General features: G+C 43.1%; 1 protein-coding gene across 3 annotated transcripts in view; it reads left to right on the top strand.

Annotated features, from left to right (window-relative positions):
* LOC118388318 (membrane metallo-endopeptidase-like 1) overlaps positions 1 to 22,663 on the top strand; it is a 38,172-nt gene extending 15,509 nt beyond the window's left edge. For 2 of the 3 annotated variants that reach the window (XM_035777233.2, XM_035777232.2), the window contains exons 2-24: positions 2,485 to 2,779; positions 3,272 to 3,316; positions 3,666 to 3,725; positions 3,889 to 4,050; positions 4,222 to 4,302; positions 4,459 to 4,554; positions 6,991 to 7,109; positions 7,233 to 7,298; positions 7,399 to 7,533; positions 7,817 to 7,906; positions 8,504 to 8,640; positions 9,028 to 9,121; positions 9,424 to 9,552; positions 11,305 to 11,403; positions 11,999 to 12,082; positions 12,218 to 12,321; positions 12,432 to 12,490; positions 17,365 to 17,484; positions 17,623 to 17,756; positions 17,902 to 17,967; positions 18,109 to 18,204; positions 21,677 to 21,753; positions 21,835 to 22,663. In XM_035777233.2, coding sequence (XP_035633126.1) covers positions 2,623 to 2,779; positions 3,272 to 3,316; positions 3,666 to 3,725; positions 3,889 to 4,050; positions 4,222 to 4,302; positions 4,459 to 4,554; positions 6,991 to 7,109; positions 7,233 to 7,298; positions 7,399 to 7,533; positions 7,817 to 7,906; positions 8,504 to 8,640; positions 9,028 to 9,121; positions 9,424 to 9,552; positions 11,305 to 11,403; positions 11,999 to 12,082; positions 12,218 to 12,321; positions 12,432 to 12,490; positions 17,365 to 17,484; positions 17,623 to 17,756; positions 17,902 to 17,967; positions 18,109 to 18,204; positions 21,677 to 21,753; positions 21,835 to 21,934 — 2,310 coding nt within the window. In that variant the 5' untranslated portion in view covers positions 2,485 to 2,622 and the 3' untranslated portion in view covers positions 21,935 to 22,663. The remainder of the gene's footprint in view (positions 1 to 2,484; positions 2,780 to 3,271; positions 3,317 to 3,665; positions 3,726 to 3,888; positions 4,051 to 4,221; positions 4,303 to 4,458; positions 4,555 to 6,990; positions 7,110 to 7,232; positions 7,299 to 7,398; positions 7,534 to 7,816; positions 7,907 to 8,503; positions 8,641 to 9,027; positions 9,122 to 9,423; positions 9,553 to 11,304; positions 11,404 to 11,998; positions 12,083 to 12,217; positions 12,322 to 12,431; positions 12,491 to 17,364; positions 17,485 to 17,622; positions 17,757 to 17,901; positions 17,968 to 18,108; positions 18,205 to 21,676; positions 21,754 to 21,834) is intronic. The other variant, XM_035777234.2, reaches the window with a different exon arrangement.
* Positions 22,664 to 24,819: the final 2,156 nt, after the last annotated feature.

Below are 24,819 nucleotides of genomic sequence, written 5' to 3' on the forward strand. Positions count from 1 at the left end.
ATATGAGGGTAATACCTATATCAACGGAATTGAATGCATACATGAGCACCACCATTAGTGAGAAAACTGATTTAGAAAAAGGTCCTTGATGACAATACAATCAAATCACTATTAGATATCAAATATGCAATATCTAAATATATAAAAAAAATATCAATTACTTATTATTATTGTTATTATTACCGAAACCTTGGTAGAGCATGGGTGGAGTAGGCATTGTGGTGCTCCTGTGAATTTCCTTTCTTTTTCGGCTTCAGACCAATGCAACAGAGACACGCAGCTCTGAAATAGAGACATACAGCTTCTGCCAATCTATTAGAGATGGGCAGTGAAGACCTGCAGCTCCTCCAACATACAACAGTATGCCATCCTCCCCCTCCATCCTCCCCTCCATCCTCCCCTCCTCTAGCCCTCCACCCCTCCATCCTCCCCTCATCTAGCCCTCCACCCCTCCATCCTCACCTCATCTAGCCCTCCATCCTCCCCTCCATCCTCCCCTCATCTAGCCCTCCATCCTCCCCTCATCTAGCCCTCCATCCTCCCCTCCATCCTCCCCTCATCTAGCCCTCCATCCTCCCCTCATCTAGCCCTCCATCCTCCCCTCCATCCTCCCCTCATCTAGCCCTCCATCCTCCCCTCATCTAGCCCTCCATCCTCCCCTCCATCCTCCCCTCATCTAGCCCTCCATCCTCCCCTCATCTAGCCCTCCATCCTCCCCTCCATCCTCCCCTCCTCTAGCCCTCCACCCCTCCATCCTCCCCCTCCATCCTCCTCTCCTCTACCCCTCCATCCTCCATCTCCTCCATCCTCCCCCTCCATCCTCCCTCCCCTACATCCATCCTCCTCTCCCTCCATCCTCCCCTCCTCTACCCCTCTATCCTCCTTCCCCTCCATCCTCCCCTCCTCTACCCCTCCATCCTCCCTCCCCCTCCATCCTCCCTCCCCTCCATCTTGTCCCTCCATCCTCCCGTCCTCTACCCCTCCATCTTCCCTCCCTCCCTTCCATCCTCCCCCATCCATCCTCCATCTTCCCTCCCCTCCATCCTCCCCTCCTCCCTCCCCTCCATCCTCCCCCTCCTCTCTCCCCCCAGTCATCCATCACAGCAGTGCCAGACATGTGCCCATGAGTATTCATCAAGAGGAGTTACTGGGGCACAGCGACTTGAACCTCTTATTTACAGCCCTGCCTCCTGTCACTCCTAATAGAAGTCATCTGGAGAAAGTGTGCAACAGGCTGGTATTGGAGGAGGCTTGTATGGGAGGAGAACGGTATGGGAGGAGGCTTGTAAGGGAGGAGGCTGGTATTGGAGGAGGCTGGTATCAGAGGAGGCTGGTATTGGAGGAGACTGGTATTGGAGGAGGCGTGTATGGGAGGAGAATGATATGGGAGGAGACCGGTATTGGAGGAGGCTGGTGTGGGAGGAGGCCGGTGTGGGAGGAGGCGGTATGGGAGGAGAATGGTATTGGAAGAGGCTGGTATGGGAGGAGGCTGGTATTGGAGGAGGCTGGCATTGGAGGATTCTGGTATGGGTGGAGGCTGGTATGGGAGCAGGCTGGTATTGGAGGAGGCTGGTATTGGAGGAGACTGGTATAGGAGCAGGCTGGTATAGGAGCAGGCTGGTATTGGAGGAGGCTGGTATGGGAGGAGGCTGGTATGGGAGGAGGCTGGCATGGGAGGAGGCTGGTATTGGAGGAGGCTGGTATAGGAGAAGGCTGGTATTGGAGGAGGCTGGTATTGGAGGAGGCTGGTATAGGAGGAGGCTGGTATAGGAGGAGGCTGGTATTGGAGGAGGCTGTTATTGGAGGAGTCTGGTATGGGAGGAGTCTGGTATAGGAGGAGGCTGGTATAGGAGGAACAAGTGCCGATAAGTGAATATATGCAAAGTGATGCTGAAAGGTATTAGTAATTGAGGGTTTGTTCCCCAGAAATGCTCATTTGCAATATTGTGTTCAAATAAAACATTGCGATGATTAGGAAATATTGTTCTGGAAGCATGTTGTAGAGAAGTGTACAGCCAACTGTAGAATTATAAAGGGCCACATTACACCTATTCAGTTAGGTCTATAATTTTTTAAACTCTAAATGCACAAATGCATAATTCCATTAAAAATGCTGTAAGAAACCCACTTTATATCTAACCTTCGCCTAAAAGGACCACTTGCAAGGCTAAAAATGTCTCAAGTCTAATTTAACAAATCTTATGCTATGTCCCAACCTCATAATTTTCAGAAAATAGCGAAGTACCCCACCCGAGATCACAATTTGTCATGCAGTGTCAGCTAAGGCTGGTTCAATACCACATCACAGCAGCAGTCAAGGGAACACCATGTATTTGACACACAAAATAATTTCATTACAATGTTGCGCAGTAATGGAACCGTGGAAGTGTGTGATTGATTAGACTATTAGCATATAAAGGAGACACTTTCATATGGAGAAGAGATAAATCAAAGGTTCAACTATGTTTTTCTCACTCGCTCTAGGTCACTTGAGCGACTGGCGTTGCACTGCATCAGTTTACACAGCCCACTCACACACAGGGACGCACCGCACGCTCTCTGGCTGTATCCCGTTCCTGTCACTCTCCACACTACTTTTCCAGAGAGCCCGGAGAGCTGAGAATGGGCAAATCCGAAAGCCAAATGGACATCATGGAAAAATCTACCAAACCAGGGAAGCGTCGTTGGACTGTTGCAGAGATTGGGCTGTCTGTGCTGTTGCTGCTGGTCAGCTGTGCCCTAGCTGGACTGATAGTCCTCTACACATCGGCTCTGAGAGGTAGGCTCAACCCAGTTACAATAAAAATAGAGTTTGACCACTAATTACACTCACCTCACTGGAAATGACTGAAGAAATACCATGTGTGATGTTTCAGGTGTTTATGTTATGATTTGTATTGTTTGAAAGCACATTCAAGCAGTAGGTTATTAAAATTGGAGAGTAACAGAAAATGTTATCAGCATCTTTTGACAACTTCCAGAATGTTTTGTGAAATCTATTGAGACATAAATAGGCAACCAATTTTCAGAATACAATTAGGCAACGAGTTCTAGCCTACTGTACTAGCAGTGGAGGTTGCTGAGGGGAGGACGGCTCATAATAATAGCTGGAACTGAGCAAATGGAATGGCATCAAACACATGGAAACCATGCTCCAGCCATTACCAAGAGCCCGTCCTCCCCAATTAAGGTGCCAGCAGCCTCCTGTGTGTACTGGGTACAGTACCTGCTCTGAACAAGTGTTTTTAGTGTCTTTTCATCTCCAATGCAGAGCGGTCCAATAGACCTGGTGTGTCAAGGAGCTCAGTCACTGAGGGTGAGTCTTGACACTTGAGTTGAAATACTGTATGTGTTTATATGTTATAGGATACGGTACGATGTAAACTGGACAGAGAATGATCCCCTTTTAATTCCCTCTGCTGCCTCATCAGCAGTGTCGGACAAAAGCGAGAGAACAGAGTCATTGCTGACACAGCCATTTCAGAGACTAGACAGACAGACAGACAGACAGACAGACAGACAGACAGACAGACAGACAGACAGACAGACAGACAGTATCAAACAAGGATTTGCCAGAGAAATCTAAAATCCCTTGATGCTGCTGCTAATAAATTCCTACTCTCTGCCAGGAATGGCAATAGTATTTATTTTTTTGATGTTTTCAGGGCAGAAGTATCGTTCTGGCCCCAGCAATGTTTGCACAACTCCTGAGTGCGTCACAGCAGGTGAGCAGTTCCGCCTGCGTATGGGGTTGTCTGTCCTCGAAAAACAAAACTCATCACTCAATGTTATATCAACATAACAGATAACTGCATCATAATATTCCCTTTCCTTCTATGTTATTCACATTCTCCCCTATCCGTCCTCCGCTGACTTTACCCTCCACAGCTGCTCGTCTCTTGCAGAACATGGATGCGACGGTGGAGCCGTGTCAGAACTTCTACCAATATGCTTGTGGGGGCTGGCTGGAGCGTCATGTCATCCCAGAGACCAGCTCCCGTCACAGTGTCTTCGACATCCTCAGAGACAGACTGGAGATTGTGCTCAAAGGTCAGACAGCGACATGTTTCCATAGGAACCTCAGGGTCAGCCATTGTGCGGGAAAAGAGACCTATGCTCAGATACGGTGTTTTTTACAGGATCAAATCTACTTTCTGTGTTAGATCACATCACTAGACAGAATGAGGTACATTTTTGTTTCTGTTGGTCGTCTCCTCACAGGAGTTTTTGAGACTGAGAGTGATCAGGACCGTGACGCCTTCAAGAAGGCCAAAACTCTCTACAGCTCCTGCATGAATGAGAGTGAGTAGGGTTCCTCTCAACCAAACTCCAAACTAACATTATTACACAGTCGTTTGGTCTCGGAATCACCTGTATATTCTGTAACATTCATTAACAGTACTGTATGTAAGATTGACTGACAGTGTGTTGCTAATAGTGTCGTGTTGTCTTCTGTAGCTCTGATAGAGCAGCGCGACTCCCAGCCACTCATGCTTCTCATTGACAGCATAGGAGACTGGCCTGCTGCCTCAGAGGACTGGAACAGCACTACTGGTACTGATACACACACAGTGTTGTATAACTTACCATGTGGGGACACACAATTCAGTCCCATTCAAAATCCTATTTTCTCTGACCCCTAACCCAAAACCTAACCCTAATCGTAACCCTAACCTTCACCTTAACCCTAACCGTAACCCCAAAACCTAACCTTAACCCTAAACCTAACCCTAGCTCCTAACCCTGAACCTAAAACTAACCCTAGCTCCTAAACGTAATTCTAACCTTAACACTAATTCTAACCTTAACCCTAAACGCCCTAGAAATAGCATTTGACTTTGTGGCGACTAACAAAAAGTCCCCAGTTGGTCCAATATTTCTTAGTTTACTATTGTTGTGGGGATTTCTGGTCCCACGTCCACCAACTGAAATGATGAGTGATATGATTGTGAGTGACATGTGACATGGTCATCCAGGCGGGCCCCCCTGGCTCTACTGAAGGGCAGTCAGGTGTAGTGACGGGGGGGTGGATGTGTTGAGTGGGCAGCTTCCCAATCAGGACTGTGACTGATTCTTAAAATAGACAGCTTTTCTCTGCCCTAAACCTGACTGCCGCCAGTGTAATTAAATGTAGGTTCTCAAACAGAATTTACAATGTGGAAGTGCATCTGCACAGACAGATTTATGACTGCACTGTAAATTGTGTGGCAGTGGCCATCTAAACTTGGCTGTGTGAGAGGTAGTCAGTCTAATCTCTGCCAACCAGATGTTGAATGTTAGATTTAATGTACACAACCAGTCAAAAGTTTGGACACACCTACTCATTTAAGGGTTTTTCTTTATTTTTCTTGTTTTTTTACATTGTAGAATAATATTGAAGACATCAAAACTATGAAATAACACATGTTAATCAGTTGTTTTGCAATAAGGTAGGGGTGGTATACAGAACATAGCCCTAATATGGACCAAGTCCATATTATGGCAAGAGCAGCTCAAATAAGCAAAGAGAAACAACAGTGGCATATATTATTATTATTATTATTATTATTATTATTATTATTATTATTATTATTATATTATTATTATTATATTATTATATTATTATAGTATTATTATATTATTATATTATTAGTAATAATTATTAATATTATTATTATTATTATATTATTATAACAGTCCATCATTACTTTAAGGCATGAAGGTCAGTCAATGTGGAAAATTTCAAGAACTTTGAAAGTTTATTCAAGTGCAGTCGCAAAATCCATCAAGTGCTATGATGAAACTGGCTCTCATGAGGACCGCCACAGGAATGGAAGACCCAGAGTTACCTTGGCTGCAGAGAATACATTCATTAGAGTTAACTGCACCTCAGATTGCAGCCAAATAAATGCTTCACAGAGTTCAACTAACAGACACATCTCAACATCAACTGTTCAGAGGAGACTGCATAAATCAGGCCTTCACGGTCGAATTACTACTTTAGTAGTGGCAAAGAAACCACTACTAAAGGACACCAATAATAAGAAGACACTTGCTTGGGCCAAGAAACACGAGCAATGGACATTAGACCGGTGGAAATCTGTCCTTTGGTCTGATGAGTCCAAATGTGAGATTTTTGGTTCCAACTGCCCTGTCTTTGTGAGATGCGGAGTAGGTGAATGGATGATCTCCACATGTGCGGTTCCCACCGTGAAGCATGGAGGAGGAGGTGTGATGGTGTGGGGGGGGGGCTTTTCTGGTGACACTGTCTGTGTTAGAATTCAAGGTAAACTTACCCAGCATGGCTAGCACAGCAGTCTGCAGCGACACGCCATCCCATCTGGTTTTCACTTAGTTCCACTATAATTTGTTTTTCAACAGGACAATGACCCACACATCTCCAGGCAGTGTAAGGGCTATTTGACCAAGAAGGAGAGTGATGGAGTGCTGCACCAGATGACCTGACTGCCACAATCACCAAACCTCAACCCAATTAAGATGGTTTGGGATGAGTTGGACCGCAGAGTGAAGGAAAAGCTGCCAACAAGTGCTCAGCATATGAGGGAACTCCTTCAAGACTGTTGGAAAAGCATTCCAGGTGAAGCTGGTTGAAAGAATACAGAGAGTGTGCAAAGCTGTCATCAAGGCAAAGGGTGGCTACTTTGAAGAATCTCAAATATAAAATATATTTTGATTTGTTTAACACTTTTTTGGTTACTAAATGCTTCCATATGTGTTATTTCATAGTTTTGATATCTAGAAAATAGTTAAAAAAAATCTAGAAAAACCCTTGAATGAGTTGATCTTCTAAAACCTTTGACCGGTAGTGTATTTGGATTTGTTTAACACTATTTTAGTTACTACATGATTCCATAGGTGTTATTTCATAGTTTTGATGTATTCACTGTTATTCTACAATGTAGAAATTGAAACTCCCTTGAATGAGTAGCTGTATCCAAACTTTTGACTGGTACTGTATTTATGTTTAATTGTTTAATTGTTTTATCCCAGAGGAGGCCTGGAGCCTGGAGGACACTCTAGCCACCCTCATCTCTCGCTACCATAAGAAGGTCCTGCTGGATATGTATGTGTGGACTGATGACCGCGACTCCCGGCGCCACATCATCTACGTAAGGACAGTGTTTGAATACGCAATGTTCCAATAGTTCAGTGCTTGTGTTTTTCTTTTATTAAATCTTCCCCCATTCTGATTGGGTGGTACGAAAACTAACAAGTCTGTTTTTATTTTACAGATTGACCAGCCAGGACTAGGAATGCCATCCAGAGAGTATTACTTCAATGATGGAAACTACAAAAGGGTACTTTCATAAACAGTATTGTGTATTAATATACTGTTAATGTCATTGCACTGGAAAGGACAAGGTCATCTTTGCATGTATGTGTCATATGGCTCTTTAGGTTCGAGAGGCCTACCTGCAGTTCATGGTTTCCATGGCAAGGATTGCCCGGGAAGACAGGAACTTGACCCAGGAAGATGATCGTGTGGTCGAGGAGATGGTGCAAGTGCTGGAGCTGGAAACAGATATTGCAAATGTGAGTGCTGGCCTGTCACAATAGGAACCGGAACTGTGACAACAGTTAAAAACAGACAAGAACACAAATGAGGTGGATTTATCCCCTCTTATTAAATGAATTAGTCTTCAACAAGAAACATCTAATAGAGTCGGATGAAATCAACTATACTGTACTACATGTCATCTGCATGTTAACAACTTGAATCGATCAACATTATGGCTAATTACAGTGTTTGTCACCTTACATTTCAATGCATCAGACATGACTGTAGGCCTATGCTTTCTGTCTTGTCATGTCAAAGGCCACATCCCCTGCAGAGGAGCGACAGGATGTCACGATTCTCTACAAAAAGATGACCCTGACTGAGCTGCAGGAGTCCTTCAATCTCAACGTAAGTGCTTCAACTCTAGTGATTTCAAGTGGATACGACTTGAGACCTAAATCTAATGGCATTTTCTATATAAAGTAGACAATGTTTTATGCTATATATATATATATTGTAGCGAATTCGGGGGGTAGCCACGATTGGGATTCGAGCCCGGGTCTTTCTTGACTGTCAAGCCAACACCTTAACCGTTATGCTAAGAGGTCCAAACCCCTTGATGATCTTGTTGGTTTGCGTTTGAGTCATTTAGCAGACACTCTTATCCAGAGTGCATACATTAAGGTTGTTACATTACCCCCTTCCGCCGGGAGAGCGTGTTACCACGCTTCTCTATACCAAGTCCCTCACATGTACACTCCTTTCCGATGGCCTCACAGGCACCATCCTACTTCTGACACCAATGTAGTAGGGGGTTGCCTCGCCCGGGACTCAAACCTGGGTCCAGCGACTGTCAACCCAACACCTTAGCCATTACACCAAGAGGTCAGAGCTTCTTGACGAGGTCGCTAGTTGTTAGGTTAAGATCGCTACAAAATGCACTTGTAGATTGCAGAGCAAGCCTCAGACTAATATTACTAACAAAAACAATGCTATGTCTTCCAGGGTTTTAACTGGACAAGGTTTGTGCGTGGTGTGTTGTCCAGCGTGGCTGTGAAGGTACAGCTGGAAGAGGAGGTGGTGGTCTATAGCTCCCCTTACCTGGATAAGATGAACAAAGTGCTCTCCAAACACACTGTCAGGTCAGAGCTGATGATGTGTAGTTAAAATGTGCCTCTATCAATATTTTATCTACTGTGATTTATCATGTGAGTCATGCAGAACGGTACACTCTTAGAACAAAAAGGTGTCATCTAGAACCTAAAACAAAATGCATATTCGGCTTCAGGCAGAACTCTGTTGGGTTCCATGTAAAACCCTTTCCCCAGAGGGTTCTAAAAAGGAACCAAAAGGGTTCTACCTGGAACCAAAAATGGTTATCTTATGGGGACAGCCGAAGAACCCTTTTGGAAACCTTTTTTCTAAGTGTAGATTTGTGGTTGCATCATCTCGCGCTGTGTGTCACGTACAGTATATCCATTGGTTGAGTGATTGAGGGACATTATTGGGTGAAATGTCTCCTCTTCCAGAACCATGCAGAACTACCTCACCTGGCAGGTTGTCATGGAGAGAGTCAGCAGCCTTAGTCGCCGCTTCAAAGATGCCAGGGCACACTATAGAAAGGTGAGACAGAGATATGAGTATCTAGGAGCACCCTTAGGGCTCCATTCAATCCATATCGTGGAAATTCAGCATTACATTGTGATTGAAATTCAAAGGCAATGTTCCCGCGATAGCGAAGAATGCATTCACGGTAAACGCTGCATGCATATGTCGGCTCAATTGGAAATTACCTTAAAATGTATATTGCACAATCTGTAACACTTCAACGATACAGATTTAATGAGCCCTTAGAAACAGACACATTGAAAAGCTCATTCATGTATAAACGTGTGGCAACTTTGACGGTCTGTCTGTGTGGTCAGGCCCTGTATGGGACGACAGTAGAGGAGGCGCGGTGGAGAGACTGTGTGCGTTATGTCCAGGGCAGCATGGAGAATGCAGTGGGGGCTCTGTATGTGCGAGAATCCTTTGCTGGCGAGAGTAAACGCATGGTGAGTCACTCCTGTAGACAGGATGCAGACAAAACAGGAAAATCTGCTCCGGCTTCTATAATCACTGTCACGACAGCAGTTTAGTCTGCACTTTGTGTGTGTGTTTGTGTTTGCTTTCCCTGTAAATGAATATACAGTGCCTTGCGAAAGTATTCGGCCCCCTTGAACTTTGCGACCTTTTGCCACATTTCAGGCTTCAAACATAAAGATATGAAACTGTATTTTTTTGTGAAGAATCAACAACAAGTGGGGCACAATCATGAAGTGGAACGACATTTATTGGATATTTCAAACTTTTTTAACAAGTCAAAAACTGAAAAATTGGGCGTTCAAAATTATTCAGCCCCTTTACTTTCAGTGCAGCAAACTCTCTCCAGAAGTTCAGTGAGGATCTCTGAATGATCCAATGTTGACCTAAATGACTAATGATGATAAAAACAATCCACCTGTGTGTAATCAAGTCTCCGTATAAATGCACCTGCACTGTGATAGTCTCAGAGGTCCGTTAAAAGCGCAGAGAGCATCATGAAGAACAAGGAACACACCAGGCAGGTCCGAGATACTGTTGTGAAGAAGTTTAAAGCCTGATTTGGATACAAAAAGATTTCCCAAGCTTTAAACATCCCAAGGAGCACTGTGCAAGCGATAATATTGAAATGGAAGGAGTATCAGACCACTGCAAATCTACCAAGACCTGGCCGTCCCTCTAAACTTTCAGCTCATACAAGGAGAAGACTGATCAGAGATGCAGCCAAGAGGCCCATGATCACTCTGGATGAACTGCAGAGATCTACAGCTGAGGTGGGAGACTCTGTCCATAGGACAACAATCAGTCGTATATTGCACAAATCTGGCCTTTATGGAAGAGTGGCAAGAAAAAAGCCATTTCTTAAAGATATCCATAAAAAGTGTCGTTTAAGGTTTGCCACAAGCCACCTGGGAGACACACCAAACATGTGGAAGAAGGTGCTCTGGTCAGATGAAACCAAAATTGAACTTTTTGGCAACAATGCAAAACGTTATGTTTGGTGTAAAAGCAACACAGCTCATCACCCTGAACACATCATCCCCACTGTCAAACATGGTGGTGGCAGCATCATGGTTTGGGCCTGCTTTCCTTCAGCAGGGACAGGGAAGATGGTTAAAATTGATGGGAAGATGGATGGATCCAAATACAGGACCATTCTGGAAGAAAACATGATGGAGGCTGCAAAAGACCTGAGACTGGGAAGGAGATTTGTCTTCCAACAAGACAATGATCCAAAACATAAAGCAAAATCTACAATGGAATGGTTAAAAAATAAACATATCCAGGTGTTAGAATGGCCAAGTCAAAGTCCAGACCTGAATCCAATCGAAAACTGCTGTTCACAAATGCTCTCCATCCAACCTCACTGAGCTCGGAGGAATGGGAAAAAATTTCAGTCTCTCGATGTGCAAAACTGATAGAGACGTACCCCAAGCGACTTACAGCTGTAATCGCAGCAAAAGGTGGCGCTACAAAGTATTAACTTAAGGGGGCTGAATAATTTTGCACGCCCAATTTTTCAGTTTTTGATTTGTTAAAAAAGTTTGAAATATCCAATAAATGTCTTTCCACTTCATGATTGTGTCCCACTTGTTGTTGATTCTTCACAAAAAAATACAGTTTTATATCTTTATGTTTGAAGCCTGAAATGTGGCAAAAGGTCGTAAAATTCAAGGGGGCCGAATACTTTCGCAAGGCACTGTATTATCTCTTTGTGTGGGCAGGTTAGTGACCTCATCAGTAAGATCCAGGAAGCGTATGTGGAGACGCTAGAGGAGTTGAGCTGGATGGATGACCAGTCTAAGGAAAAAGCAAGAGAGAAGGTACAAACATACAATGTACAGCTAGCTGCAAAATAATAGAAACAAATTCATAAAGTGTCTTAATAGGGTGTTGGGCCACCACCAGCTTCAAAGCACCTTGGCATAGATTTTAAAAGGGTCTGGAACTATATTGCAAGAATGCGACACCATTCTTCCACGAGAAATTCCATAATTTGATGGTGGTGGAAAACACTCTCAGGCGCCGCTCCAGATTCTCCCATAAGTGTTCAATTGGGTTGAGTTCTGGTGACTGAGACAGCCATGGCATATGGTTTACATTGTTTTCATGCTCATCAAACCATTGTGTCCACTTGTGCCTTGTGGCTGGGGACATTATCATCCTATAGGGGCATGGCCATGGTAGCCAAAATAATGGCCTGCACAGCATTTTTATACATTACCCTAAGCATGATGTTAATTGCTTAATTAACTCTGAAACCACACCTGTGTGGAAGCACCTGCTTTCAATATACTTTGTATCCCTCATTTACTCAAGTGTTTCCATTATTTTGGTAGTTACCTGTACATCATCAGTGTTTTGAATATGTAAAAGAAAGAACTTACCAGCTGACTGTTCTATTGCTCTATGTTACAGGCCATGGCCATTAAGGAGCATATTGGCTATCCTGACCACATTCTGGAAGAGAGCAATCTGAAGCTTGACCAGGAGTATGCCCATGTATGTCTGTGAGACCTGTCTACACATTAGCCCCTTTGGGCCTCAAAGGATTATGATAAATCCTCCTTTTCAGAGTGAAATGGATGTACAAATTGTCGTCTAGATTTTTTCTGATGATCTGGTCTCTGTCTGCAGTTGAACTTTAGCGAGGAGAACTACTTTGAGAATATCCTTGAGAACCTGCAGGCTGAAGCACACAAGAGTTTGAAGAAGCTGAGAGAGCCGGTCAACCCAGACATGTAAGATACACCCATTTAGCCTCACATAGACACACGTGAACATAAACACATGTACACATTCCACATTCCCTCTTAAATGGTGAGATCTATATTCTAGTGTTTTTTTCTAGGTGGATCATTGGTGCTGCTGTGGTCAATGCTTTCTACTCACCAAACAGAAACCAGATAGGTAAGATGACAACAGCCAACACACTGGCTGCATCTTTTGTCATCCATCTGAAGTTATCTATCGCCGGCCAATCCTGACTTAAGGATATCCCTTATTAACAATAATTGTGACTACAGTATTTGTTTCTATACTAGCAAAGGATTTATTTCTTACAAGTTCTTGAATGATTGAAAAACAGTCAACTCCTGATTTAAGAAATGATGTGAATGCATGCAGCTGGCAGCTAACTGGAGCAGATAAAACAGTCAACTCCTGATTTAAGAAATGATGTGAATGCATGCAGCTGGCAGCTAACTGGAGCAGATAAAAGAGTCAACTCCTGATTTAAGAAATTATGTGAATGCATGCAGCTAACTGGAGCAGATAAGAGTCAACTCCTGATTTAAGAAATGATGTGAATGCATGCAGCTTTCAGCTAACTGGAGCAGATAAAACAGTCAACTCCTGATTTAAGAAATGATGTGAATGCATGCAGCTTTCAGCTAACTGGAGCAGATAAAAGAGTCAACTCCTGTTTTAAGAAATTATGTGAATGCATGCAGCTTTCAGCTAACTGGAGCAGATAAAACAGTCAACTCCTGATTTAAGAAATGATGTGAATGCATGCAGCTAACTGGAGCAGATAAAACAGTCAACTCCTGATTTAAGAAATGATGTGAATGCATGCAGCTGGCAGCTAACTGGAGCAGATAAAAGAGTCAACTCCTGATTTAAGAAATGATGTGAATGCATGCAGCTAACTGGAGCAGATAAAACAGTCAACTCCTGATTTAAGAAATGATGTGAATGCATGCAGCTGGCAGCTAACTGGAGCAGATAAAAGAGTCAACTCCTGATTTAAGAAATGATGTGAATGCATGCAGCTGGCAGCTAACTGGAGCAGATAAAACAGTCAACTCCTGATTTAAGAAATGATGTGAATGCATGCAGCTAACTGGAGCAGATAAAAGAGTCAACTCCTGATTTAAGAAATGATGTGAATGCATGCAGCTGGCAGCTAACTGGAGCAGATAAAAGAGTCAACTCCTGATTTAAGAAATTATGTGAATGCATGCAGCTAACTGGAGCAGATAAAAGAGTCAACTCCTGATTTAAGAAATGATGTGAATGCATGCAGCTAACTGGAGCAGATAAAAGAGTCAACTCCTGATTTAAGAAATGATGTGAATGCATGCAGCTGGCAGCTAACTGGAGCAGATAAAAGAGTCAACTCCTGTTTTAAGAAATTATGTGAATGCATGCAGCTTTCAGCTAACTGGAGCAGATAAAACAGTCAACTCGTGATTTAAGAAATGATGTGAATGCATGCAGCTTTCAGCTAACTGGAGCAGATAAAAGAGTCAACTCCTGTTTTAAGAAATTATGTGAATGCATGCAGCTTTCAGCTAACTGGAGCAGATAAAACAGTCAACTCCTGATTTAAGAAATTATGTGAATGCATGCAGCTTTCAGCTAACTGGAGCAGATAAAACAGTCAACTCCTGATTTAAGAAATTATGTGAATGCATGCAGCTTTCAGCTAACTGGAGCAGATAAAACAGTCAACTCCTGATTTAAGAAATTATGTGAATGCATGCAGCTAACTGGAGCAGATAAAACAGTCAACTCCTGATTTAAGAAATGATGTGAATGCATGCAGCTGGCAGCTAACTGGAGCAGATAAAAGAGTCAACTCCTGATTTAAGAAATGATGTGAATGCATGCAGCTAACTGGAGCAGATAAAAGAGTCAACTCCTGATTTAAGAAATGATGTGAATGCATGCAGCTAACTGGAGCAGATAAAAGAGTCAACTCCTGATTTAAGAAATGATGTGAATGCATGCAGCTAACTGGAGCAGATAAAAGAGTCAACTCCTGATTTAAGAAATGATGTGAATGCATGCAGCTAACTGGAGCAGATAAAAGAGTCAACTCCTGATTTAAGAAATGATGTGAATGCATGCAGCTAACTGGAGCAGATAAAACAGTCAACTCCTGATTTAAGAAATGATGTGAATGCATGCAGCTAACTGGAGCAGATAAAAGAGTCAACTCCTGATTTAAGAAATGATGTGAATGCATGCAGCTAACTGGAGCAGATAAAAGAGTCAACTCCTGATTTAAGAAATGATGTGAATGCATGCAGCTGGCAGCTAACTGGAGCAGATAAAAGAGTCAACTCCTGATTTAAGAAATGATGTGAATGCATGCAGCTGGCAGCTAACTGGAGCAGATAAAACAGTCATCTCCTGATTTAAGAAATGATGTGAATGCATGCAGCTTTCAGCTAACTGGAGCAGATAAAAGAGTCAACTCCTGATTTAAGAAATGATGTGAATGCATGCAGCTGGCAGCTAACTGGAGCAGATAAAACAGTCAACTCCTGATTTAAGAAATGATGTGAATGCATGCAGCTTTCAGCTAACTGGAGCAGATAAAACAGTCAACTCCTGATTTAAGAAATGATGTGAATGCATGCAGCTGGCAGCTAACTGGAGCAGATAAAACAGTCATCTCCTGATTTAAGAAATGATGTGAATGCATGCAGCTAACTGGAGCAGATAAAAGAGTCAACTCCTGATTTAAGAAATGATGTGAATGCATGCAGCTAACTGGAGCAGATAAAAGAGTCAACTCCTGATTTAAGAAATGATGTGAATGCATGCAGCTGGCAGCTAACTGGAGCAGATAAAAGAGTCAACTCCTGATTTAAGAAATGATGTGAATGCATGCAGCTGGCAGCTAACTGGAGCAGATAAAAGGGATGTATTTTGAATAGGGACTCGTTTGCATTTGGTTGTAATAATATTGTGTTACATACAGAACATTAAACATTACATTGAACATTTCTTCCCCTGAACAATAGTGAAATATTACACAACTCTTCAAGCCATTCCTTTGGGTCTATTTGTAATCTTACTGGAAGCTGACAGACAGACCACCTGGTGACTATTATGGTTTGGCTCTGATGTGAGTGCTATGCTGTGTGAAGTTTCATCTTTTAAAGTTACATGCAGAAGTACAGTGAAATTCCTTTCTTGAAAACTTCAAACCCAATAATACAGTAATCAATATCAATATACCACTAAAAATAATAATAAATGAAACATTTAAAATATGAAGAAAAAAAGTAAGAAGTCAGTTCCAATACCATAGACATGTATAGGGGTAAGGTGACTAGGCATCAGGATATGAGATTTAGAGAAGCAGCAGTGTAAATGGTGACTGTATGTGAGTGCGTGTGTGTAGAGTTTATATGTGTGTTTTGGAATGTCAGTTTGAGTGAGTGTGTAGAGTCCTGTGAGCGTGCATAGACACAGTGCAAAAATAGTCTCAAAGCTATTCTGTTAGCTATTTAACAGTCTTATGAGCCCATATGTATGAGTCTTATCTGTAGGTATGTGAGCCTTCTCTGTAGGTATGAGCCCTCTTTGTAGGTATGAGCCTTCTCTGTAGGTATGAGCCCTCTCTATAGATATGAGCCCTCTCTCTAGGTATGAGCCCTCTCTCTAGGTATGGGCTTTTTCTCTAGGTATGAGCCCTCTCTGTAGATATGAGCCCTCTCTGTAGGTATGAGCCCTCTCTGTAGGTATGAGCCCTCTCTGTAGGTATGAGCCCTCTCTGCAGGTATGAGCCTTCTCTTTAGGTATGATCCTTCACTGTAGGTATGAGCCCTCTGTAGGTATGAGCCTTCTCTGTAGGTATGAGCCCTCTTTGTAGGTATGAGCCCTCTCTGTAGGTATGAGCCTTCTCTGTAGGTATGAGCCCTCTCTGTAGGTATGAACCCTCTCTGTAGGTATGAGCCTTCTCTGTAGATATGAGCCTTCTCTGTAGGTATGAACCCTCTCTGTAGGTATGAGCCTTCTCTGTAGATATGAGCCCTCTCTGTAGGTATGAGCCTTCTCTGTAGGTATGAGCCCTCTCTGTAGGTATGAGCCCTCTGTATGTCAGCCCTCTCTGTATGTGACCCCTCTCTGTATGTGAGCCCTCTCTATATGTGACCCCTCTCTGTATGTGACCCCTCTCTGTATGTGAGACCTCTCTGTATGTGAGCCCTCTCTGTATGTGACCCCTCTCTGTATGTGACCCCTCTCTGTATGTGACCCCTCTCTGTATGTGAGCCCTCTCTGTATGTGAGCCCTCTCTGTATGTGACCCCTCTCTGTATGTGAGCCCTCTCTGTATGTGAGCCCTCTCTGTATGTGAGCCCTCTCTGTATGTGAGCCCTCTCTGTAGGTATGAGCCCTCTGTATGTGAGCCCTCTCTGTATGTGACCCCTCTCTGTATGTGAGCCCTCTCTATATGTGACCCCTCTCTGTATGTGACCCCTCTCTGTATGTGAGACCTCTCTGTATGTGAGCCCTCTCTGTATGTGACCCCTCTCTGTATGTGACCCCTCTCTGTATGTGACCCCTCTCTGTATGTGAGCCCTCTCTGTATGTGAGCCCTCTCTGTATGTGAGCCCTCTCTGTATGTGACCCCTCTCTGTATGTGAGCCCTCTCTGTATGTGAGCCCTCTCTGTATGTGAGCCCTCTCTGTATGTGAGCCCTCTCTGCCGCGTGCACCGGTGTTCTGTCTCACTGCCACTTTAACCTCATTGAGAATAATGACTGGCGGTAATGCTTTCCGCTGTTGATAGAATGGATCTAGTTTCAGGCTCCAGTGCACACAGGCTTTGTGGCTAAAAGAGATGGGGTTGGGGCGCAAGCCACAATGAATTCCACTCAGACAATGCCGCAAACACATGGACTGGTAATGTGCAGTGATGATTAGTCAGATATGAAGCTGAAATTCTGTTTAATTGGCTTGCTCCTAAGGTTGCAAAATGATAGACTCTCTTTGTTCATTTGGCCTGATCTGTTCTCTGTCCATTTCTCTCTGTTCTTTATCCTAGTATTCCCTGCAGGTATCCTGCAGCCTCCTTTCTTCAGTAAGCAGCAGCTCCAGGCCCTGAACTTTGGAGGAATAGGGATGGTCATTGGACATGAGATCACCCATGGGTTTGATGACAATGGTGAGGCAGTCCTCATATCACTGTCCATGTTTGTGTCCAATGTGTTGCACAGTCATGATTAGTATAGAGTATTAATTAATAGGAACATTTAAATGAGACTGCATCACAATTGATTCCACGTTTTATCTTTAAAAACAGGCCGTAATTTTGATAAGGATGGTAACATGCTTAACTGGTGGAGTAATTATTCTGCTGAGCACTTCAAGGACCAATCACAATGCATGGTGCAACAATATGGTAACTTCAACTGGAAACTCGCAGGCGGACAAAATGTGAGTTTCCCATTGTAGCAGAAGGATAGGAAAACATTTATTTATGTGTACTGACTAATACTTCATTTTAGCTTCACTAGAAAAGATTATTGACGATGAATGATTTTTTGTGAGTGTGTTAATGACTGTCTCTGCGTGACCCCAGGTCAGTGGAATTAGCACTTTGGGGGAGAACATCGCTGACAACGGAGGAGTTCGGCAAGCCTATAAGGTGTGACACCCTCACAAAACCCATTCAACCCCCACAACACAATGAAAACACAATGAACCACTCTCTAACACAAATGGATGTCTGATTAAATAGTATCTAATTATATTTGACATGTGAATGTTTTTGTGTGTTTGTGGTCAGGCCTACATGAAGTGGATGGAGAGAGAAGGTGAAGAGCATCGTTTACCTGGTCTGGACATGGACCACAAACAACTTTTCTTTCTTAACTTTGCCCAAGTGAGTAAACACCACTTTAAAGTGATACTTCGGGATTTTGGCAATGAGTCCCTTTATCTACATTCCCTTGTGGATACCATTTTTATGTATCTGTGTCCAGTAATAAGGAAGTTAGAGGTATTTTGGGAGCCAATTCTTACTAGTGTTAGCACAATGACTGGAGGTCTATGGGTATCTACTAGCATAGAAATGGTAACCACTTGTTCCTCTGGCTATGGGGAAGTAGATAAAGGGCCTCATTGACAACATCTCAAAGCATCCCTTTAATAAATTGAATTGTCTGGAGTAGACCACTGTTTCTCAACCTTTATTGCATCAGGGACCTAAAACCTACACGACATGTAAGTCGGACAACTGCTCGTCGTGGACAACTGCTCGTCGAACATCTCATTCAAAACTCATGGGCATTAATATGGAGTTGATCCCCCATTTGCTGCAATAACAGCCTCCACTCTTCTGGGAAGGCTTTCCACTAGCTGTTGGAACATTGCTGCGGGACTTTCGTCCATTCAGACACAAGAGCATTAGGGAGGTCGGGCACTGATGTTGGACGATTAGGCCTGACTCGCAATCAGCGATCCACAAAGTTGGATGCACAGAATCGTCTAGAATGTAATTGTATGCTGTAGCATTAAGATTTCCCTTCACTGGAACTAAAGGGCCTAGCCCAAACCATGAAAAACAGCCCCAGATCATTATTCCTCCTCCACCAAACTTTACATTTAGCATTATGCATTGGGGCAGGTAGCGTTCTCCTGGCATCCGCCAAACCCAGATCTGTCCGTCGGACTGCCAGATGATGAAGCGTGATTCAACACTCGAGAGACCATATTTCTACTGCTCCAGAGTCCAATGGCATTGAGCTTTACACCACTCCAGCCAACGCTGACATTGGCATAGTGATCTTAGGCTTGTGTGCGGCTGCTCAGCCATGGAAACCCATTTCATGAAGCTCCTGACGAACAGATCTTGTGCTGACGTTATTTCAAGAGGCAGTTTGGAACTAGTGAGTGTTGCAACCGAGGACAGAAGATTTTCACCGGTCCTGTTCTGTGATCTTGTGTGACCTATCACTTCGCGACTGAGCCGTTGTTGCTCCTAGATGTTTCCACTTCACAATAACAGCACTTACAGTTGACCGGGGCAGCTCTAGCAAAACAGAAATTTGACAAACTGACTTGTTGGAAAGGTGGCATCCTATGACGGTGCCACATTGAAAGTCACTGAGCTCTTCAGTAAGGCCATTCAAGTCAAATCAAATCAAATGTATTTATAAAGCTCTTCGTACATCAGCTGATATCTCAAAGTGTTGTACAGAAACCCAGCCTAAAACCCCAAACAGCAAGCAATGCAGGTGTAGAAGCACGGTGGCTAGGAAAAACTCCCTAGAAAGGCCAAAACCTAGGAAGAAACCTAGAGAGGAACCAGGCTATGAGGGGTGGCCAGTCCTCTTCTGGCTGTGCCAGGTGGAAATTATAACAGAACATGGCCAAGATGTTCAAATGTTCATAAATGACCAGCATGGTCAAATAATAATAATCACAGACAGAACAGTTGAAACTGGAGCAGCAGCACGGCCAGGTGGACTGGGGACAGCAAGGAGTCATCATGCCAGATAGTCCTGAGGCATGGTCCTAGGGCTCAGGTCCTCCGAGAGAGAGAAAGAAAGAGAGAATTAGAGAGAGCATACTTAAATTCACACAGGACACCGGATAAGACAGGAGAAGTACTCCAGACATAACAAACTGACCCTAGCCCCACGACTACTGCAGCATAAATACTGGAGGCTGAGACAGGAGGGGTCAGGAGACACTGTGGCCCCATCCGATGATAACCCCGGATAGGGCCGAACAGGAAGGATATAACCCCACCCACTTTGCCAAAGCACAGCCCCCACACCACTAGAGGGATATCTTCAACCACCAACTTACCATCCTGAGACGAGGCCGAGTATAGCCCACAAAGATCTCCACCACGGCACAACCCGAGGAGGGGGCGCCAACCCAGACAGGAAGATCACATCAGTGACTCAACCCACTCAAGTGACATACCCCTCCTAGGGACAGCATGAAAGAGCACCAGTAATCCAGTGACTCAGCCCTTGAAATAGGGTTAGAGGCAGAGAATCCCGGTGGAAAGAGGGGAACCGGCCAGGCAGAGACAGCAAGGGCCAGAGCCTTTCCGTTCACCTTCACACTCCTGGGCCAGACTACACTCAATCATATGACCCACTGAAGAGATGAGTCTTCAGTAAAGACTTAAAGGTTGAGACCGAGTTTGCGTCTCTTACATGGGTAGGCAGACCATTCCATAAAAATTGAGCTCTATAGGAGAAAGCCCTGCCTCCAGCTGTTTGCTTAGAAATTCTAGGGACAATTAGGAGGCCTGCGTCTTGTGACCGTAGCGTACGTGTAGGTATGTACGGCAGGACCAAATCAGAGAGATAGGTAGGAGCAAGCCCATGTAATGCTTTGTAGGTTAGCAGTAAAACCTTGAAATCAGCCCTTGCCTTGACAGGAAGCCAGTGTAGGGAGGCTAGCACTGGAGTAATATGATCAATTTTTTTGGTTCTAGTCAGGATTCTAGCAGCCGTATTTCGCACTAACTGAAGTTTATTTAGTGCTTTATCCAGGTAGCCGGAAAGTAGAGCATTGCAGTAGTCTAACCTAGAAGTAACAAAAGCATGGATTAATTTTTCTGCATCATTTTTGGACGGAAATTTTCAGATTTTTGCAATGTTACGTAGATGGAAAAAAGCTGGACTATTCTACTGCCAACGTTTTCCTATGGAGATTTAATGTCTGTGTGCTCGATTTTATACAACTGTCAGCAACAGGTGTGTCTGAAATAGCCAAATCCCCTAATTTGAAGGGGTGTCCACATAGTTTTGTGTGTATATATAGTGTATATTACCACCCTTCCTCCACTGCTGTTCACGAACCATTGAGAAACGCTGGTGTAGAGACCACTGACAGCAAAAGCCCCAAAACTGTATATTTTCCTAAATACTTGGGTTTCAAGTAATACACAGTTGGACCAAGGGGTTTAAAACTACTCCAGATCATTATATCAAGCTACCTACCTAGGGGTCCAGCATATTTTGCCAAAATAAAGACCACTGCGGTACTGTGCCAGGGAAAACAAGGCCAGAACAAAGCCAGACTAGTGTTTGACAGTCTTCATCCAAAACCAGGTCAAAGCTAAAGTCAAGCATAATCCCTGCTGGGATTATTCAGTTGGGCTGTCGAACAGCGCCTTGGGAAAAAGACTTAGTACCCCTTAAGGTGTTCTCTCTGTCATGTCATGTTCTTCGTAATTTTATGGTTCATATTCAGTCCCAAAATATCTTCACTTGTAAAATACGAACAGGTGTAGTTGAGAAAATAAATGTGTTATGGACACAGTAATACTGTATCTGCTGTTATTGTGTCAAAATGAATTCATGAATTAGTGATACGTCTTCCTCCTCCAGGTATGGTGTGGTGCCTATCGGCCTGAATATGCCAGCCAGTCCATCAAAACGGACTCCCACAGTCCCCTGGAATACAGGTAACGACCAACTGTAGTGTTAGGCTATTCCAACCTATTTTCTGTCATTAATATGTTAACACTCTTTATCTTCTCTCACAGGGTGCTCGGCTCCCTACAGAATTTTGGAGCATTCTCAGAGGCATTCCAGTGCAAACCGGGTACTCCCATGAACCCTGAGATAAAATGTCGGGTGTGGTAGCCAGGTCCTGCCTTCTTCTACTCTTGTTAATTATTTCTTGACTGGGGCAACTGAACAAAAGAACATGCTTAACTACCACAGAGGCATCCTGCCTTAGAGTATGTCTGATAGATTTACATGGCAGAAGATAATAGATATTTACACAAGTGTTTTAACAGTGTGTAAATGCAGAATACAGTTTATATATGGACTGGATAACTGACCAAACTACACCCTAGTATCACCACTTGAAGCAGATTAAAACTATGATTAGACAGGAAAAACACTTGCAAGGAGTATGTGCTTAGCTACTCAGCTTGAATATGTTGTCTGTGGGTGAACAGTTTTACTTGTGGTTTTGTTGTATACACTCTCAGGAAAAAAAGATTCTGGGTAGAACCAAAAAAGGTTTCTATAATTGCTTTAATTTATGGCACCCCTAAAGGTTCTATATAGAGCCTTTAGGGGTTGTTCTTCACTGAACCAATTTGGATCCATATAGGGTTCTAAATTTTAGTTCAGTGAATAAGAATAAGGGTGCCATATATGAAGCAGAGATCCCTTATTGGTTCTATCCAGAACCTTTTTTCTCTAAGAGTGTACTTCAATCTGAAGCTCTACTGTGGGTGGTCAGTTGATACATGAATAGTCGGGGAAATGTAGGAAATTCCTAAGATTTTGTAGAATAGGTTTCAGCCGAGCTGGCTTTAAATGCTTTAACTGACTTTTTGAAGAATTTCCTAAACAACTCTTTCTGCTTTTTGTCAAGTCATTCGGGTGGCAAATCCACAGCGCTTTGAAGCCCACATATTTAGTGGCTTAAATCTATGTGCGCCGAGTATCTTTAGGCACCGTGTTGCCTTGTACGATCCTGTCTGATATGAAACATTTGTTTTTCAAGACATTTTTCCACGAAGCAAGAGGTAAAGTGAATAATAACACACTGGTTGAATCAACGTTTTACCCACGATGAAATTACGTGGACCCAACGTAGAATAGACGTTGAATTGAAGTCTGTGCCCAGTGGGAAGTTTCTCATTACAGTGTGACTACGAAATGAATAAAGGCTCTGTGAGAAAATGTAGAGCAGCAGTGAACTAGAGCTGGCTTGGCTACGTCACTCTTTGAAATAAAGCAATTTACCTGAAGACAGACTGTTAAACATTTGCAGCGTTAATCTTATATGAACATTTAGAAAATCTAAAAAGGATGGCTTAAATTGTTTGCTAAAACATACACTACTGTTCAAAAGTTTGGAGTCACTTAGAAATGTCCTCGTTTTTGAAAGAAAATCACAATTTTTGTATATTAAAAAAAACAATAAATTGATCAGAAATACAGTGTAGACATTGTTAAAGTTGTAAATGACTATTGTAACTGGAAACAGCAGATTTAAAAAAATATATACTTTCTTCTGAAACTCGTCAGTCTATTCTTGTTCTGAGAAATGAAAGCTATTCCATTCGAGAAATTGCCAAGAAACTGAAGATCTCGTACAACGCTGTGTTCTACTCCCATCACAGAACAGCGCAAACTGTCTTTAACTAGAATAGAAGGAGGAGTGGGAGGCCCCAGTGCACAACTGAGCAAGAGGACAAGTACATTAGAGTGTCTAGTTTGAGAAACAGACGCCTCACAAGTCCTCAACTGGCAGCTTAAGGAAATAGTACCCGCAAAACACAAGTCTCAACGTCGACAGTGAAGAGGAGACTCCGGGATGCTGGCCTTCTAGGCAGAGTTCTTCTTTCCAGTGTCTGTGTTCTTTTGCCCTTCTTAATGTTTTATTGGCCAGTCTGAGATAAGGCTTTTTCTTTGGAACTCTGCCTAGAAGGCCAGCATCTCAGAGTCGCCTCTTCACTGTTGACTTTGAGACTGGTGTTTTGCGGGTACTATTTAAAGAAGCCTTTCAGTTACTGGCCCAACGCTCTAACCACTAGGCTCCCTGCCGCCCCAATGCTGTGTAGTACACAGCGTTGTACGAGCTCTTCAGTTTCTTGGCAATTTCTCGCATGGAATAGCCTTCATTTCTCAGGACAAGAATAGACTGACAAGTTTCAGAAGAAAGTTATTTGTTTGTGACCATTTTGAGCCTGTAATCGAACCCACAAATGCTGATGCTCCAGATACTCAACTAGTCTAAAGAAGGCCAGTTTTATTGCTTCTTTAATCAGAACAACAGTTTTCAGCTGTGCTAACATAATCGCAAAAGGCTTTTCTAATGATCAATTATCCTTTTAAAATGATCAACTTGGATTAGCTAACACAACGTGCCTTTGGAACACAGGAATGATGGTTGATAATGGGCCTCTGAACGCCGATGTAGATATTCCATAATAAATCTGCCGTTTACAGCTACAATAGTCATTTACAACATTAACAATGTCTACACTGTATTTATGATCAATTTTATGTTATTTTAATGGACAAAAAATGTAATTTTCTTTCAAAAATAAGGACATTTCCAATTGACCCCAATCTTGAATGGTAGTGTATATAAATGTGAAATCTACAAATATGTAATTGCTTGGAAAGTAGCTTAAAAGACTTGCTAGGCTAACACTGTTTTCTTTGAGAGTTATAGTGATGATCTGCCACGGATTGATCAGTATCTTATTTATGATAGATACTCAATACACGGTCACAACTGTAAGTTGAAACTAAGTGATTTTAATTACTGTATGTCTTGTGTTACATTTCAGAGATAAACATTTGATCAACCAGTGTTCCTTATTTCAGAGCATTGGGCCTTATGAGGATATGGTCAGAAAGGAACATTTCAAAAAGGTGCACAGAGAAGTCTAAGTGTATACAATGCTTTAGGTTTTTTGCATAGAAAAAAGAACTGAAAACTGATCCCAACATCCCGTAATAGAGTCGTGGGTTTGGACTAGCTAGTGACTTAATGA

This window comes from Oncorhynchus keta, chromosome 10 (genome assembly GCF_023373465.1).
Source record: "Oncorhynchus keta strain PuntledgeMale-10-30-2019 chromosome 10, Oket_V2, whole genome shotgun sequence".
In the NCBI taxonomy this organism is placed as follows: Eukaryota; Metazoa; Chordata; class Actinopteri; order Salmoniformes; family Salmonidae; genus Oncorhynchus; species Oncorhynchus keta.